Below are 15,932 nucleotides of genomic sequence, written 5' to 3' on the forward strand. Positions count from 1 at the left end.
TCTGATCACGTGATCAGTGCATGACACCGCGGAGACTCACAGCATGTGGAGGCTCATGCTACTCTCCACAATCCACGCACAACTTATCACGCGCCCCATTGAGGGCGAGAACCGCTAATCACGACCACAAGGAGGTTACCCCATGTGACTCTACCCTCCCTAGCAACCGGGCCAATTTGGTTGCTTAGGAGACCTGGCTGGAGTCACTCAGCACGCCCTGGATTTGAACTCGCGTCACTAGGGGTGTTAATCAGCGTGTCAATACTCACTGAGCTACCCAGACCCCGATTATTGAGCACTTTAAATTTCTTATCACATTTCAGCGTTTGAAGATTAAACGCTTGATGTGATGAACACTTGCATTCTGCAGTTTTACGAAAGTTAAGACAAGGATTTTTGATAGTAAATGCAATAGGATCCCTTCGAGTGTCTTGGCTCTAAAGTATGGGACATCATTATTTTGAACAAAATACGGTACGGGGCAATACGTGACTGTTGGCAACGTGTTTAGATGGTAGAATGGCGACAGGATGGTTGATGTCTTGACTGAGCCAAACTTTGGAAAGTTTGTCAAACATGGAAAAACGAGATTGTATTACGTTAGATTCACGGTTTATGTGAAAAAATGGTGGAAATTATACAAAATTGCCAGCTACCAATAATGCTGATAGTAGTTGAATTTGCATTAATTCTTCGCCAAAATCCGAAGGACTGATTTATGTGTCCAAATCATAGACTGTAAAAAAAGATGGACGACGCCCCTTCGCTCTTTTCCATTGGTGAGAACTGAAGCCGCCAGTGTCCGGATATGGCGCTGACATCTTGGGACTTGAGTCTGCGCAGTTGTGATTTCGGGACCAGATCTGCGCAGTAGTGAGCAGGAAGTAAAGCTGCAAAATCAAGGCCCCGCCCTCACTCTCGCTGAATCAATCGCAAGCACACGCCCCTGCACTTTTGACTTATGACGGTGTGAAATAATTAATTATAGAAATTTAGATATTAAATTTAAAGCTCAATCTCTCAGTCCTCCGAAGATCCCGAAAAAAAGTCAGTTGGTGCTTCAGTGACTACTTCACTCAGAGAACCTGTCAATCACAGCTGTCAATCATGATGTCACAGCACCATCACAGTTTTTATAGCATCTAAAAACAAACTTATTTTGAAAACAAACACTTGAAATGACATCAACGTGATAGAAATGACAGTAAATGACAGAAACTATCTTTGGAAAAAAGATATGTGAAGTGTAATTTAAATGTTTAGTTGGTCTCACGTCCCGTTGAATAACATGGGGAGGCGGGGTTTATGACCTACACTAGGACCAGTCACCGGGGGGCGATCGAGACGTTTTGGCTTCACTTTTGAGGGTTTGTGCGGCACACTTGGTCCAAATACATTTAGGGGCCACTGTACGTCTTTGCTATGGGGTTTAATCATCGAAGTTGATGATGTAACACATTATGATTGGTATCATTAAACAGCAAAATTCAGGGCTTGTGCCATGTAGGTCAAAAAATTCCAGGAAAAACCCAGTGAATGGAGTGTGAACTGGAGACAGATGGATGGAGAATCTAGTGTCTCTGAAGACAGACTGAAGTGTTCCCTGGTGACAGTGCAAAAGAGAGAGTAAGTGAGTTTGAGCTTTCAAAGAGAGGCAGAGGAACTCAAGCCAGAACCAATTTTGAATATTAAGAGGCTGTTTCACATCCTGCTTTTAGCAATACAGCTGAAAGCCTGTAATTTACCTTTAATCAGAGTGATCGCTGATTATGCTCCTTGTTCTATAGGACCTCACAAAATGATCAAATGTCATTTCAAAACAATTTGACAAACAGTTCTTTCAAGTATGACTTACTTTTCTTGATCAGAGAATCTGCAAGAAGTTGGGGTGTCCAAATACTTTATAGGGCAACTGTACATAGGTGGTGGTGGTGTTGTTGGTTGGTTACAAATGATGAACCAAATATGGTAACTGGAAAAAATAAGTGAATCAGTCATTTGGGTTGACCAATTTGTTTTTCAACAGTTGAGTCGATTGCATTTGGTCCCTCCCAATCCTAAATATGTGTTTACATGGGCGGCTGTGTCTCAGGTGGTAGAGCGGGTCGGCCACTAATTGCAGGGTTGGTGGTTCGAATCCCGGCCCACATGACTCCACATGCCGAAGTGTCCTTGGGCAAGACACTGAACCCCAAGTTGCTCCCAATGGCAGGCTAGCACCTTACATAGCATCTCTACCGCCATTGATGTGTGAATGGGTGAATGAGTCACAATGTAAAGCGCTTTGAATACCGTTAAGGTTAAAAAGGCGCTATATAAGTGCAGACCATTTACCATCTACATTACTTGCCAGTCTTTGTGGGCATTTACACAGAGGACAGATCAAACTGATATAAACCTGCGACAGTCTCTTATATTAACAAGACTCATTTCATAATTCAGAGTTGTAATGACAACATTCTTTAATCAGCATTTACACATTTAACTAATGTGTTGATTAATTAATTTCATTCTGCGGCGCAACACAAAACCAAAAATAATTAGTTAATTATCAAAACTTAGATACATTACAAAAGGTAGGAATCCCATTTAAAGCCTTACTCGTGCCAGAAGTAACCAAACTACCCATGAAACAAACCCATTTGACTTTGACAAGCAAACATAATAACAGATAATTATTATATGTTGGTAATGATGAGTGTTTATAGTCATGATCAATCATCTCTCCATCACTCTGACTGCAGTTATGGTGCGATGAGGCTACGTTTGCATATATCAGTCCTATGATGCGGTTGTGGCCTTCTGTAGCAGCTGAATCATGATGGGATACACAGGCGCAAACTCCTTCCCCTGTCTGGCTCGCACAGACTGCACGTATGCCTCCAGCGCACCCCTACAACAAAGGCAAGATGCATGCATTTGAGTAGCACTTTAGCTGAACACACAAGCAGCTGTAATCTCTCCAGATCACCATTAGAGGGTGCTGATGATGCACTAAGAAATGCAATTCAGGTCTGAACAGCAAGGTGTGCAGACCCCAGCTACGCATTGTGCATTTTAGGGTTTCTAACCAAGTCTTGCCAATGAAACATAAACAACAAACTAAACCAGTAAACAGTTAAAGCAAAAGACCATTAGTGGGTAAGTCTCAAGAAAGTTGTCAAGAAAATATATAGGTCATATTTCACCCCAAATGAAGCCTAGTTTAGGACCATTGAGATTTAGTTTGCATTGTGACATTATTTTCACAACAATTAAGCACATTTGCCCCCCCAAACTCATCTTTATGACATTAATAAATAAATGATTGATATGCTATCATGGTAGCATTTGTTGTACTGCCACTGATTTAAAAGAAAAAGTTTATTAGTCAGTTTATTAGATGTATTTTATAACAGAGATTCACCATTGAAAATATGGACACATTGTCAGGAATAGGCTTCATTTCCTTTATGCAAAATATCATTTACTTTATAAATAATCCCCTTTTTCTCCCCAATTTGGAATGCCTAATTCCCAATATGGTCTATGTCCTCGTGGTGGCGTAGTGACTCGCCTCTCAGTTGCCTCCACGTCTGAGACGTCAATCTTATCACGTGGCTTGTTGAGCGTGTTACCACGGAGACATAGCACGTGTGGAGGCTTCACGCTATTCTCCGCGGCATCCATGCACAACTCACCACGCTCCCCACCGAGAGCAAGAACCACATTATAGCAACCACGAGGAGGTTACCCCATGTGACTCTACCCTCCCTCGCAACCCCGCAAATTTAGTTGCTTAGGAGACCTGGCTGGAGTCACTCAGCACACCCCGAATTCAAACTTCTGACTCCAGTGGTGGTAGTCAGCGTCAGTACTCGCTGAGCTACCCAGGCCTCCCATAATTTACTACTTTTAATATTTGGGTCAAATGTGACATGTCAAGGGTGAAAATTGGTATTTTCAAGCTGCAGTTTTGAACCATGAGTCTTACCTAATCAGTGTGAGACGGTCCTTCTCAGATGGGTGGTCATCCAACCACTGAGAATAACGTGAGATTGACCACTCCGCTCTCTGTGTTTACAAGAGAAAGCCGTATTAGTGTGCTGCATAAAAGCTCGACAAATCCACCCATGCTGAAGCTATTTTAGGGAAGCCTCATTTCACAAATATGTCCCAAAATACCCTTTCCTGTCCGAGCACTCAGAATGAAATGTGTCATTTAGCAGATGCTTTCATCTAAAGCTGCTTACAGTAGGTCAATCATAGAGACAGTCGGGATGGGGCAACTTGAGGTGAATTGCCACGCTCAAGGGCATAATAAACGGGATGTGACCTCAAAACATCCTGCTTGCTAACACTTGAATCTAAAACCTCATTCCCGGAGGCTCTCTAACCGATCGCTCTGCATTAGTGTGTGTGTGTGTGTGTGTGTGTGTGTGTGTGTGTGTGTGTGTGTACCTGGTGTGGTGATTTGAGTTCAGCTGGGGCGCGAGTGAACAGGAAATGCAATATGGTGCTGTACGGAATCAGATCTCCCAGCGCCTGACTGCTAGCAATGTGCTCACTCGTTTGGAACAGCAATGGCCTGAAACACAGACAGAAAAATATTCATATTCTATTAACAGGAAATCATAATTCGGAGTGTAATTTAAAGCCCGAATGAATGCCTTGAACATTGAACAGCAGTTCACGGTATATACTACACTACCGTCTAGTTTGGACAAACTTGAACTAACAAACATTTTGTTCTAAAGGCTTATGCTTAAATGCTTGAAATTAGTTTTGTAGACAAACAATGTATATTCTGCCTATGTATTTGTGCCATCCACACATTTCCATACACATACACTCAATCAGTAAAATACAGAGCCTGCTCACAAAGAATTCAGGCATGGCAGCCGCTCCATGAGCTGGCATAGATGGCGGGGGTTTAAATTGATTAGCCATCCTGTGAGATCTCACTAGTGTTTATTACTCTGCCTGGAGGAAGTACAGAGAACACAGACCGTCTGAATCAGACCTTTCTATTAAACTTGAACATTAAAGGGGTCATATCATGAAGTAAAATAATCTTTCAATAACTTTCAGAATTCAAAAATGTCTATTTATTAATGCATCAAGCTGCAAAATGAACACATTTCTAAATGGTTGAATTTTGGAGGTCAGAATGGGACTTGATTTTATCCATCATGGAATGGATTGGATGGTGAAAAGTGTCTCTATAGCCACACTTTTCCACCATTGGGTCAAACAGTTGCCATCGCAAAACCGTACCATTACGATCCGGGCCAGTTGGCGTGGTTACGGATTCTTATTCCACTGTGGTGTGGTGAATTCAGGAGAATGTCCATAATGGATCGGTCTGTGGCGACGGCGTTAGAGGTAAACATTGGAGCAAGTGTGCTATGAATGATGATCACATGTTTCAGTTTTTAAAATCTGCATGATTTTACTATGCTAATACACAGAAAAGACACGGCCCATATCGCATAATGCGCTAAAAATCGAGAGGTTTATCATCACGAGGGCTTGTGTATGCCACCATACACGAACATGCAGAAATGTAAACATTCCCAGACTAGATAAAAAGGATATTTATTGACAAAAAATATTTTTTATGAGTTTTAACGAGCTAGTAATCTACTTTCCTGATGAAAAAGGCGTGTATAAAATAAATGTAGGCTACAATACTAGTTAAACCATCATCATAAAATCATGAAGATACACTAAACATAGAATATGTTTTATTAAAATGTTTTAACTTGACCCAAATATTAGCAAACCTGGCAAGCTAGAAACAACTAATAGCGCTACAAGTTTCCTTGCCGTAAAGAAAGTTGCCACATACTAAAGCCATTCCACCAGCACGGTTGAGCACGGTTGAGTACGTTTAGCTAAATGTGCCAAGAATATGGGTCCAAGAATGGTTTATAATCGTGCCGAACTGTGCTCAAGTGGAAATGCTACAGTGCTCAGAAACATTCGGGCTGATGGTGGAAAAGCAGCTTACATAAAGTGGTTGAAAAATAAAAGGGCTTGGTGACGTCAGCCGAATTGGAAAGTTGTTTCAAAGGTGGAGCAAGTTTACATTTAAACCAAAGGTTATGAAGTAGACACATGATGTTATTTGGTAATACAGAATACCGTGAAAATGAACATGAATGGTTATGTCATCGTGAACACTTCAAAAACAACAACAAACTATGAAATCAACCCATTAGCCAATTTTATTTTCTTCTGAAGCTTCCATCCATGAGTCAAGCTTTACAACTAGAGACCAATATGTTTTTTGTTTTCTCCCCATGTTATTCCCAATTTGGAATGCTAAATTCCCAATGCACTCTAAGTCTTCATGGTGGTGTAGTGACTCGCTTCAATCTGGGTGGCTGAGGATGAATCGATTCGTGCATCTTAACACGTGGCTTGAGTGCATTACCACAGACACGTAGCGCTCATGGAGGCTTCACGCTATTCTCCGCGGCATCCACGCACAACTCACTACGTGCCCCACCGAGAGTGAGAACCACATTATAGCGACCACGAGGAGGTTACCCTATGTGATTCTACCCTCCCTAGCAACCGAGCCAATTTGGTTGCTTAGGAGACCTGGCTGGAGTCACTCAGCACACCCTGGATTCAAACTTGTGACTCCAGAGATGGTAGTCAGCGTCAATACTCGCTGAGCTACCCAGACACCCTACTAGAGACCAATATTAAACACTTTATTTTTTATTTGTAAAAACAAAAGAGTGACTCCAGCCAGGTCTCCCAAGCAACCAAATTGGCCCGGTTTTCACAATATGAAAATTACGAGGACAGAAATGTACAATGTACAATTACATGCACTAATGAATCATGCACAATAAGACCAGGAACATCTAGCTATCATAAGTGAGCTTGAACGCAAAAACAAAAGAGCAATGGAAGGCGAAGATTAGAGTATTATCCAGACAGAATATTTGACACTGGCTGCTCCCCAGCTAATCAGATGAACATCTCTGTTAATAACCTTCCTTTCATTCTTGTCTCGCCTCTCTTGCCGTTAATTAGCAGTAATTTTCAGTGGGAACACTCCAGGTGACCTCTTTGTCTCAGAGGGGAGAGGACGAGAACAAAAGGAGAACAAATCGAGAGTGTTTGTGTGAGAAATAGACACACAAACCCGATACACGTGATATCAGGAGATGTATGCAGACACCCTGTGACAGGAAATCACCTGCCATCATCCAGACTGTAACATACTCACCTGAAAGATCGCAGAAGACGGTATGCCTTCCCCAGATCTGACACCCGTCTGCAGAGAGGAGCCACGGCCAACTCCATCTGAAAACACAAACGACATGATAATGTTAGTGCTGGACATATCAACAGGCAGAAAGGCCGTTCTTTTGGCCACAATCTAAGGAAGCATGGAAAAAAATCCATCCAAGATGGCGAGAGAAGGGTCATGTTTGAGAGTTCAAAGGGTTCTGGTCTTCTAACTGGATTTTAATAAAGAATAAACATCAACCCAAGCATGAAAAGATGACGGGGCATGGAGAAAGATGGGTACTGTACACAAGGAGTAATCCAGAAAATAGCCGACCTGAGCGAAGTCAGCCGCCAACCTCATCTTCCCTCCTTCCCCGAGCGGGCGCAAGAGGCTGGCGTGGCGGATGAAGAGGGCAATGGCGCGCTGGGCGATGTTCTCTGTGCTGTCGTACAGGAAGTCCAGACACTGCAGCGGGCGGAAGTAGTCGCTCATGACGCGTGCGATGAATCCCTGCAGCTCGCGCATGTACAGAGAGCACGGCACGTCTGGACGGCCGCCCGCCGGGAGAGGACTACACACACACACACACACAGAGGGAAACAGAAGTGTACTGAAATGTCGTAATGTGAGAGTGGACCACAGCTACAAGCATCATCGATTTCCTTTGTCACATAATCAATATCATAGATGTGTGGAACTGCAGAAATACACACACAACGTGAGAGAAATGGAAGGCCGTGCTGATGCTTTATTAGAAAGTGACAGTTTTCCAGACGTCTCTTATCACACACAAAGTGATGTTTCGCCTCAAAATCAAGAAAAAAATGTAGAATTATATTTAGAAGAAAATAAAGCCTAATTTTAGAACTGCTAATATTTTTAGCATTGTGGCATTATTTTCATGTCATTGAAGCACATTTCCCCACACACGTGTCGTAAGAGACTATTTATCCCGAGATGGAGCACTTGTATTAAATAAATGAAGCCTTGCCTTACAGGTAAAAGAGCCAATCACCTTTCAGATCTAGACAATACCTGTTGGTCAACTTGAGAACGTTCATGCACATTAGCTGTACCAGCCTGAAAAATAGATTTTTTTTTGCGCATGATCTGAGCTAAAGAAGCACAATTTATACTACCATTGTTGTCAGATTTCACTGCTGATTTGAAATATGTCCTTTGATCGTAATCTTGACCAACCGTTTTGGAGATTTCGACATTTCCCCTTTCAAGTAGATAAGAGCTGTACTTTTATGCCAATTGTATTCATAGAAAATAGCTGCCCGGTAGAGTTTCAAAGATGGCTGCCAAGTGGGCTGACCAAGTGTGGACTTTTGTCCTAATCATTTACATTTACATTTACATTTATGCATTTGGCAGATGCTTTTATCCAAAGCGACTTACAGTGCACTTATTACAGGGACAATCCCCCCCGGAGCAACCTGGAGTTAAGTGCCTTGCTCAAGGACACAATAGTGGTGGCCATGGGGTTCGAACCAGTGACCTTCTGATTACGTAAGGTTTATTTATGGAATCGTTAAGAGGAATTGGAACCAAACTGGTTAAATTCCTTAAGATTCCCATCCCTAGTAAAGCACTACATGCGGTAATGCTACATGACATGACACAATCTCAGCCAATCTTAAGATATTTAATATTGAAATGTACAGTGACGTGGGCCAATGAGGTTTCTCGAAGGGCAGGACTATCCTGGAGAGCAGAAATTGTAACCAAGCGACCAACTAAATGTCTTGTTGCTTGTCACGTCTGGTTAGGACAAAAACATTGCATGGACAATCATATTAAGGAAGAGGCTTTGTGTGACTCAATTTTAGCCCTTCTCCAAAGAAGGAAAAAACTCCCCAAAGTTTTCGTCTCAGCAGCTGCTGTTGACAGGGTGGATACGGGAGCGTTTATGGACAAAAATATCTCACAAAAGTGTTTATTTCTTAGCCGTTTTCCCTCAGGAGTGTCCAACAGAGGGGACAGAAATAAAACAAGTCCACCAAGCTTGACTCAGAGCCTGAGGACACCATCGGGCCTGAGGGGACGGGAGACATGGACAATAGAAGCTGTGCTGAATCACAGGCGTGACGGTTTAAATATTATCAAACGCTGGCACAGCCCTTCCTGTTCTATTCACTAGACAACCCGACCACCGAAAAATGGAAAAAAACAAGACTGAATGAAGGACTGAGTCTACCGGGAAATGTGTCCTTTATTGCTGTCAGACACAGACACACACACACACACACACACACACACACACCATGTTGGCAGTCTGATATAATCGCAGTATAAGCCCATGGCACCACAAATTAATTTGTTCAGCACAAAGAGGCAAACAAAACGGTTTATAACAAGTTTTGTTGTTTAATGGGAAGAAAAATGCATTTAATAACAAACATACAATTGGCAAGAATGGTCAGTGTAAATATGAAGAGACAATCTGTGGGCTGTTTCTCTGAAAACTGAACACGAATAACAAAATGAATTGAGCAGCTAGTGTTGCATGGTAAACTCAAAATAGTTTTTTAACCATTAGTACAGGCAGGTGTAGAGTAACTACTGTGGCCCCGATTTACCAAGATCTAAATAAAACTGGTGCTTATTTGCTTGTGCAATCTATGAAATTGGGTGTGCGCGTCGTGGCCGTTTTGCAGGTGATTTACTAAGAAAAATCGTGCAAATAACTACATGTGCAAATATGTTGAACACACCGTACAAAAGGAGGCTTTTGCATGTGGTACTTGCACCAAATGCAATTAGAGTACAGCTCTCAATAAATGCCATTTTATTTGTATTCAATATGCATGATATCATCATAAAATCCCTGCTATTTAACAAGTGTCAGAGTAGTTCATGAGAATGCACACTTGATATGTTCATAATTCACAAAGAAAAAACAATATTAATTACACGTTAAGCCATTGCACCCCTGATGTATAATTAAATGAAATCTGAATTTCAAACCGCTATATTGACCATGGCAAAGTTAGCTGGGCACAAAAGAGACATGGGAACTGCACGGGACAGAACTTACGCTCCATACTCGTTTCACGGGATCAAGGCGAAACCTGTACGGCATACAGGTGCATATCTGCCTTCTTCGAGTACTGGAAAGAACCGCCACTTAAAGTATTTAGCAATATTTATGCAGTTAAAAACAATGTTTATAACATTACATTTCTACATAATTTGAGCATAAATTGTTAGTAGGTTAAAATAATCGAATAAAACTGCTTTTTCATGAGCATAAAGGTAAATAAATTCAATAAAGTGTGTTCTAAGTATTATCTGTACTCAAAGTCTGCTTTTTGTCACAATGACAGTATGATGCACAGTGCAAATCAGATTAATACTTTCAGGCTTGATAAATCACTTTGCGGGTGCAATTTGATTAATTTGGAGCTACACCACTCTTTATTATGTGCATTTGGATGCCTCTAAATTGCAGGGAAACCTGCAGAAACTGCCAAGACGTGCTATTATGCGCATCTGAAAGACACAATCTTTCAAAGAATATGTTAGTAAATCAGCTGACCTTTTTTCAGCATGCTATCAAGTTTGCACAATTTTATACATGCAAATCTATAGTAAATCTGGGCTTGAGTGTATTAGCTACTGTTTGTGTAACTTCTATTCATTACATCTGCAATTCGTCTATGGATTCGCCTGTTTTGCTGTCCGCCAGGCAAACATCCTAAGTCTGATTGCTTAGAGAGTAACAGCGTACATCTCCATAAGAAGCCAAATAATTTGAGGTATAATTAATGTCCCTGATACATACGTTGCGGAGCGAATTACACACCAAAATGTATTCCAACAATCTGTAACCCTCTGTATATGAGCAATATTCTTTAATGGACCTCCAAAATTGTTGCATTTATTTCATAAACTGTAAATAGTAGGGATGCAACGATTCACTGTTTTTTCCTATACATTGTTTACTTATCCTGCTGATCTATATGCATCGATATTGAAATATAATTTTTGAATCGGGAATTGTTAGTGTTGGCCAATCAATTTAAAATGCTATAAATTGAGTAGTGATTCAAAAAACAAAAAGTGTACAATATTTAAAATATATAAATATTTAAGTTGTGAGTGGTGGTGGTGTAGTGGGCTAAAGCACAGAAATGGTAATCAGAAAGTTGCTGGTTCGATCCCCACAGCCACCACCATTGTGTCCTTGAGCAAGACACTTAACTCCAGGTTGCTCCGGGGATTGTCCCTGTAATAAGGGCTCTGTAAGTCGCTTTGGATAAAAGCGTCTGCCAAATGCATAAACGTTAATGTAAATGTAAGTTGTTACATGTGCGATTTAAATGGAGAAAGGTGCGGCGCCATTCTCTAACTGCACCCTCACAGCTTTAATTAGTAAATAAATAAACAAATATATTTTAATAAAAAAAAAATCATGGTATTTTTATAGTAAAATGTTATCGGTTTTTTTTTTCAAGCTGCTTTTGGTGCAGTAAAAACGCAATTATTTTATCTTTTTCTTGCATAAGAAAGTATCCTATAAATGCATAAAAAAAAAAAAATGCATAATTGAATCATTGCTCAAACTAATCGAATCAACGTTAAATGGGGCGGCTGTGGCTTAGGTCGTAGAGCGGGTCGGCCGCTAATCGCAGGGTTGGTGGTTTGATTCCCGGCCCACATGACTCCACATGCGGAAGTGTCCTTGGGCAAGACACTGAACCCCAAGTTGCTCCCAATGGCAGGCTAGCACCTTACATAGCAGCTCTGCCATCATTGGTGTGTGAATGAGACGCACTGTAAAGCACTTTGGAAACCACTAAGGTTAAAAAAGCGCTATATAAGTGCAGAACATTTACCATTTAAATGAACAAATAATATCAACCGTGGTTTGTAACATCTCCTTTTTGACTCCATGTGTGATAGGACTGCCAAACATTTAACCATTATTGCACAAAACTGAATTAAACATTGGATAAAATATGTATTTTATTTTCAATATGGATATGCAGACACCACTTGATGATTTGAACATACTGAGGTCATTAAATGTTTATCATTGCATACTGCAATGTGTATACTGCACATTATGCATTAAGCTGTACACTAGTATTCAGTTTCAACCATAGCTTATGCATGCTGTTTGCTTACCCAGAGAAATCCTCCTGGTGCATGGTAATGAGAATGGCTTCAACAGAGTCAGTGACAGAATTGAGCAGAGGCTGAACGGCACTACTCATCAGTGCCAGAACTGACTGCAAGAGACAAACACAATACAAGATAAACAGAGAATGGTCAAAAACAACAGACTAAAGCAATAGAGTCAGTCGTCTTGGTTACGAAAGTAAATTACCCATTCATTGTTTTCCATAGGGATTAAATTCCCTATAAAGTACTTTATGAAGTACTCAAGCTACCAGCTCTGACATGATTCATAAGATTACAAACTTTGACTTGACAAAGTATTTGGAAATCTGACTAAAAACAAAGACAAAAGACACAACAGAAAGATATAAAAGTTTTGCTTTAAAAGATATACATGAATATATGAAAGATATGTAACTAGAGCATAGAGAGAGTGAATCGATTGCGTCATTCACAGTGCGTCATGGGAGTGTCCAGTCGCTGCACCACTCTATTGGCCGTGATGGGAGAAAGGTGTCTCAAGTTGTTCCTGGCAGGCTACTCAGCCTTACGGTCTCCATATTGTTAGGATTAGGTATGGGGCAAGGCTAGGGCATCTGCTGCCTGCCAGGAACAAACCTGGGACCTCTGTACAATGGGCTCTTTTGGCATGCCTTGTTGATTCTCTGATTAGTTAATTGCCCCACTCAGCATCATGGGTAGTGTAGTTCTTCACCAGAAATTCAACTATTGAATGTTATTTTTTCTCCCAATTTCAAATGCTGAGACTCAATCCGTGCATCTTATCACGTGCCTCGTTGTGCATGACACCACGGAGACTCACAGCATGTGGAGGCTCATGCTACCCTCCGTGATCCACGCACATCATACCACGCGTCCCATTGAGAGCGAGAACCACTAATCGTGACCACGAGGAGGTTATCCCATGCGACTCTACCCTCCCTAACAACTGGGCCAATTTGGTTGCTAAGGAGAAAAGGCTGGAGTCACTCAGCACGCCTTGGATTTGAACTTGTGACTCTAGGTGTGATAGTCAGCGTCAATACTCGCTGAGCTAACCAGGCCCCGAATGCAATTTTTTAAATATGAAGTTGAAATAATGTAGACTGATGGCTTCAAACGAAGCATATTCTATCGCTTAACAACCTCGTAGCTCACGGTAGGTGTCTTTAAAGGTTTATAGGCTAAGGTTAAAAATCGTTAAATGTCTATGAACACCCCAAACAGATTTTAGAGACTGAATTAGAACAGTGAGTCAGAAGTGATTGTAAGTTGTGTCATAGAGTTCATGCACTCTTGAAGGGCATTAGCTCTTTTATCATCATCTCCTTTCACTTTATGCTAATCCATGCTCTTTCTTCCCATGTGATTGGCTGACATTTGCTGATGGGACATCAGTCTGACCATCGCGTGTGTCACAGGAGTGTAGCAGTCTGTGCTCTGCACTCCCTCTCCGCATCCGTGCCTCTTATCTGACTCTCCGTCTCTGAGCACCATCAGTGGAAACCCATGGGAGCAAGAAGGGTCGGTCATCGCCGAAACCCTCTGCAAGCAGGAGATAAAGAACAAATCTCCAGCGCTCATCTCTTGCTCCTAAACTCCTTCACAACAAAGTTACAGTCACATCCTTGGTAGACTCAACGTTTACCCACATTCCTTGCCCAATGTGGCAACTGGGTAGCAGTGGTGCGGCATCACAAGCAGGGAATAACCCGATTATTTCAAGTCTTGTGTAAACGCGGTTTACTTGTGTTCTTTTGAATAAGTAGATTTTTGGTAGTTATCAGCGTATTGCTGTGCATGTACATGCCCTACGTATGCATAAGATGCCCCTATGTGGGACACATTAACTCATTGGTGCGTTTTTGCTCTACATATTTGCTGATTGTTCAAGATTGGTGAAATTAATTTGCATTTGCATTTGACTGTTGGGTGGTAGACCGCTGTGAATTCCACATCTATCAAGCCTTCGCCAATTGGTGCATTGAGGGCACTCTTGAGGTAATGCGTAAAGACGAATGCAACAAGACAGTATGTCCACATCAAGTGACCTATTTTAAGCCAGGCCAGTGATAGGAAGTATCCAATGGTGGAGGAGTGAACCGTCACAGTTCTCGGAGGATGCTGAGCGGTAAAGTGTGGTAGTAGGGTTACACCTTGGACTATTTGTTTTGTGTTTACACTTAAACATCAGGGGTTAAAGTGTGTGTGTGTGTGTGTGTGTGTGTGCTTCGCTCTGTACAGCTGGCAGGCTTTGTTAAAAGGGATGAAAGGGAACAGAATGAACAGTTTACTCATCTGATAGCCAATTTAACTCCAGGGAGAGAGAGAGCTGAATTCAGAGCAGCTCAATGTTTACCCAATTACTTTTCAAAACCACCTCCAGACTGTGTGTGTGTGTGTGTGTGTGTCTGCAGCATCTATATCAGACTTCTGTACCTCTGTTCAATGTCCCTTGTGCTCCCCTGTTAAACTCTGTCTCTCTATCACAAACAAAAACTAAAAACCTTGTGTTGTCTATGGAGGATATTACCTGCTGCGACCTGACTTTTAAATAGGGCCAAAATACTCAAAAAGAAATAATTAGATAAATGTTCAAACAAATCCTGAAATACATAATGTAACTACATATAATAACTACATTAATCATTAAATCTAAATTAAGTCATTCAATTATTTGTAATTTCTGCACCGCTCCGGCGCTACATTCTCATCTACAAATATCTGATGTTGGAGGCTGTATTAGATCCAAGACTTTAAACGGAGTGGATTATCAGAGATGAGGCATTGATTAGCTGCTGGTGACAAAGGCCAAATCCAACAACAGGCCATGGTGAGGTGAGAGCGCAGAGGCAGTTCAAAACACAGATTAGTTTCCCAGACATGCAGTACTGTGCAAAAATCTTAGGCACATTATGCTACGTTCACACCGGACGCGAATAGCGCGTCAAATTCGTGCCTACCGCGTCTAGTTATACGCTTGACCACTTTGAATCCATTCGCGCGTCAAGAGCGAAATTGACGCGCGTAAAACACTAAAGTTTGAAGCGAAATTTACGCGCGTGACGCGCTTCGGAGGCGAAATCCGATGACGGCCATCTTTTACAAGATGGCTGATGTTGATCGAGCATTCGTAGAGAGAGTCACCGCTCTGTATTTGCTCTGGAGAGCAGAACAGCGGCGTATGGGTCGTCGTCGCCGTACTTGGGTCCACCAGCGAGGGGCGCGGGACATGCTGGAGAGGAGCCACTGCCAAGTCTGGGTCGGGTTGTGGCCAACAACTCCTCCAGAGAGGCACTCCGGGTGAGGGATGTCTTCATGGCACACTTCTCGGCGGAGGGAGCAGTACCATGGCAGCCGACAGAGTAGCGTTTGAAGTCCTCCTCATGACTTCCCCACAACGGCTCTTTTAAGAGCCACCCACAAACCTATAAAGAGCTAAACTATCTAAAAATAGTCCATGTATTTTTTTTCCCAGGTTGTCAGCCCCAGTTCCAGGATGTCAGGTCCACAACATGCACATTTATTAAGTTGAGACTTTTTAAAAATGTCAGGTTTTCCATGGTAG

At 41.8% G+C, this 15,932-nt stretch overlaps 1 protein-coding gene across 1 annotated transcript in view; it reads right to left on the minus strand.

The window, feature by feature from the left end:
- Window positions 1-1,917: 1,917 nt before the first annotated feature.
- LOC127639281 (conserved oligomeric Golgi complex subunit 5-like) overlaps window positions 1,918-15,932 on the minus strand; it is a 107,426-nt gene continuing 93,411 nt past the window's right edge. Inside the window, exons 17-22 of the mRNA XM_052121209.1 lie at window positions 12,371-12,474; window positions 7,568-7,805; window positions 7,229-7,305; window positions 4,441-4,567; window positions 3,974-4,053; window positions 1,918-2,893 (exon numbers count right to left, since the gene is read on the minus strand). Coding sequence (XP_051977169.1) covers window positions 2,782-2,893; window positions 3,974-4,053; window positions 4,441-4,567; window positions 7,229-7,305; window positions 7,568-7,805; window positions 12,371-12,474 — 738 coding nt within the window. The 3' untranslated portion in view covers window positions 1,918-2,781. The remainder of the gene's footprint in view (window positions 2,894-3,973; window positions 4,054-4,440; window positions 4,568-7,228; window positions 7,306-7,567; window positions 7,806-12,370; window positions 12,475-15,932) is intronic.

This window comes from Xyrauchen texanus, chromosome 47 (genome assembly GCF_025860055.1).
Source record: "Xyrauchen texanus isolate HMW12.3.18 chromosome 47, RBS_HiC_50CHRs, whole genome shotgun sequence".
Taxonomy (NCBI): domain Eukaryota; kingdom Metazoa; phylum Chordata; class Actinopteri; order Cypriniformes; family Catostomidae; genus Xyrauchen; species Xyrauchen texanus.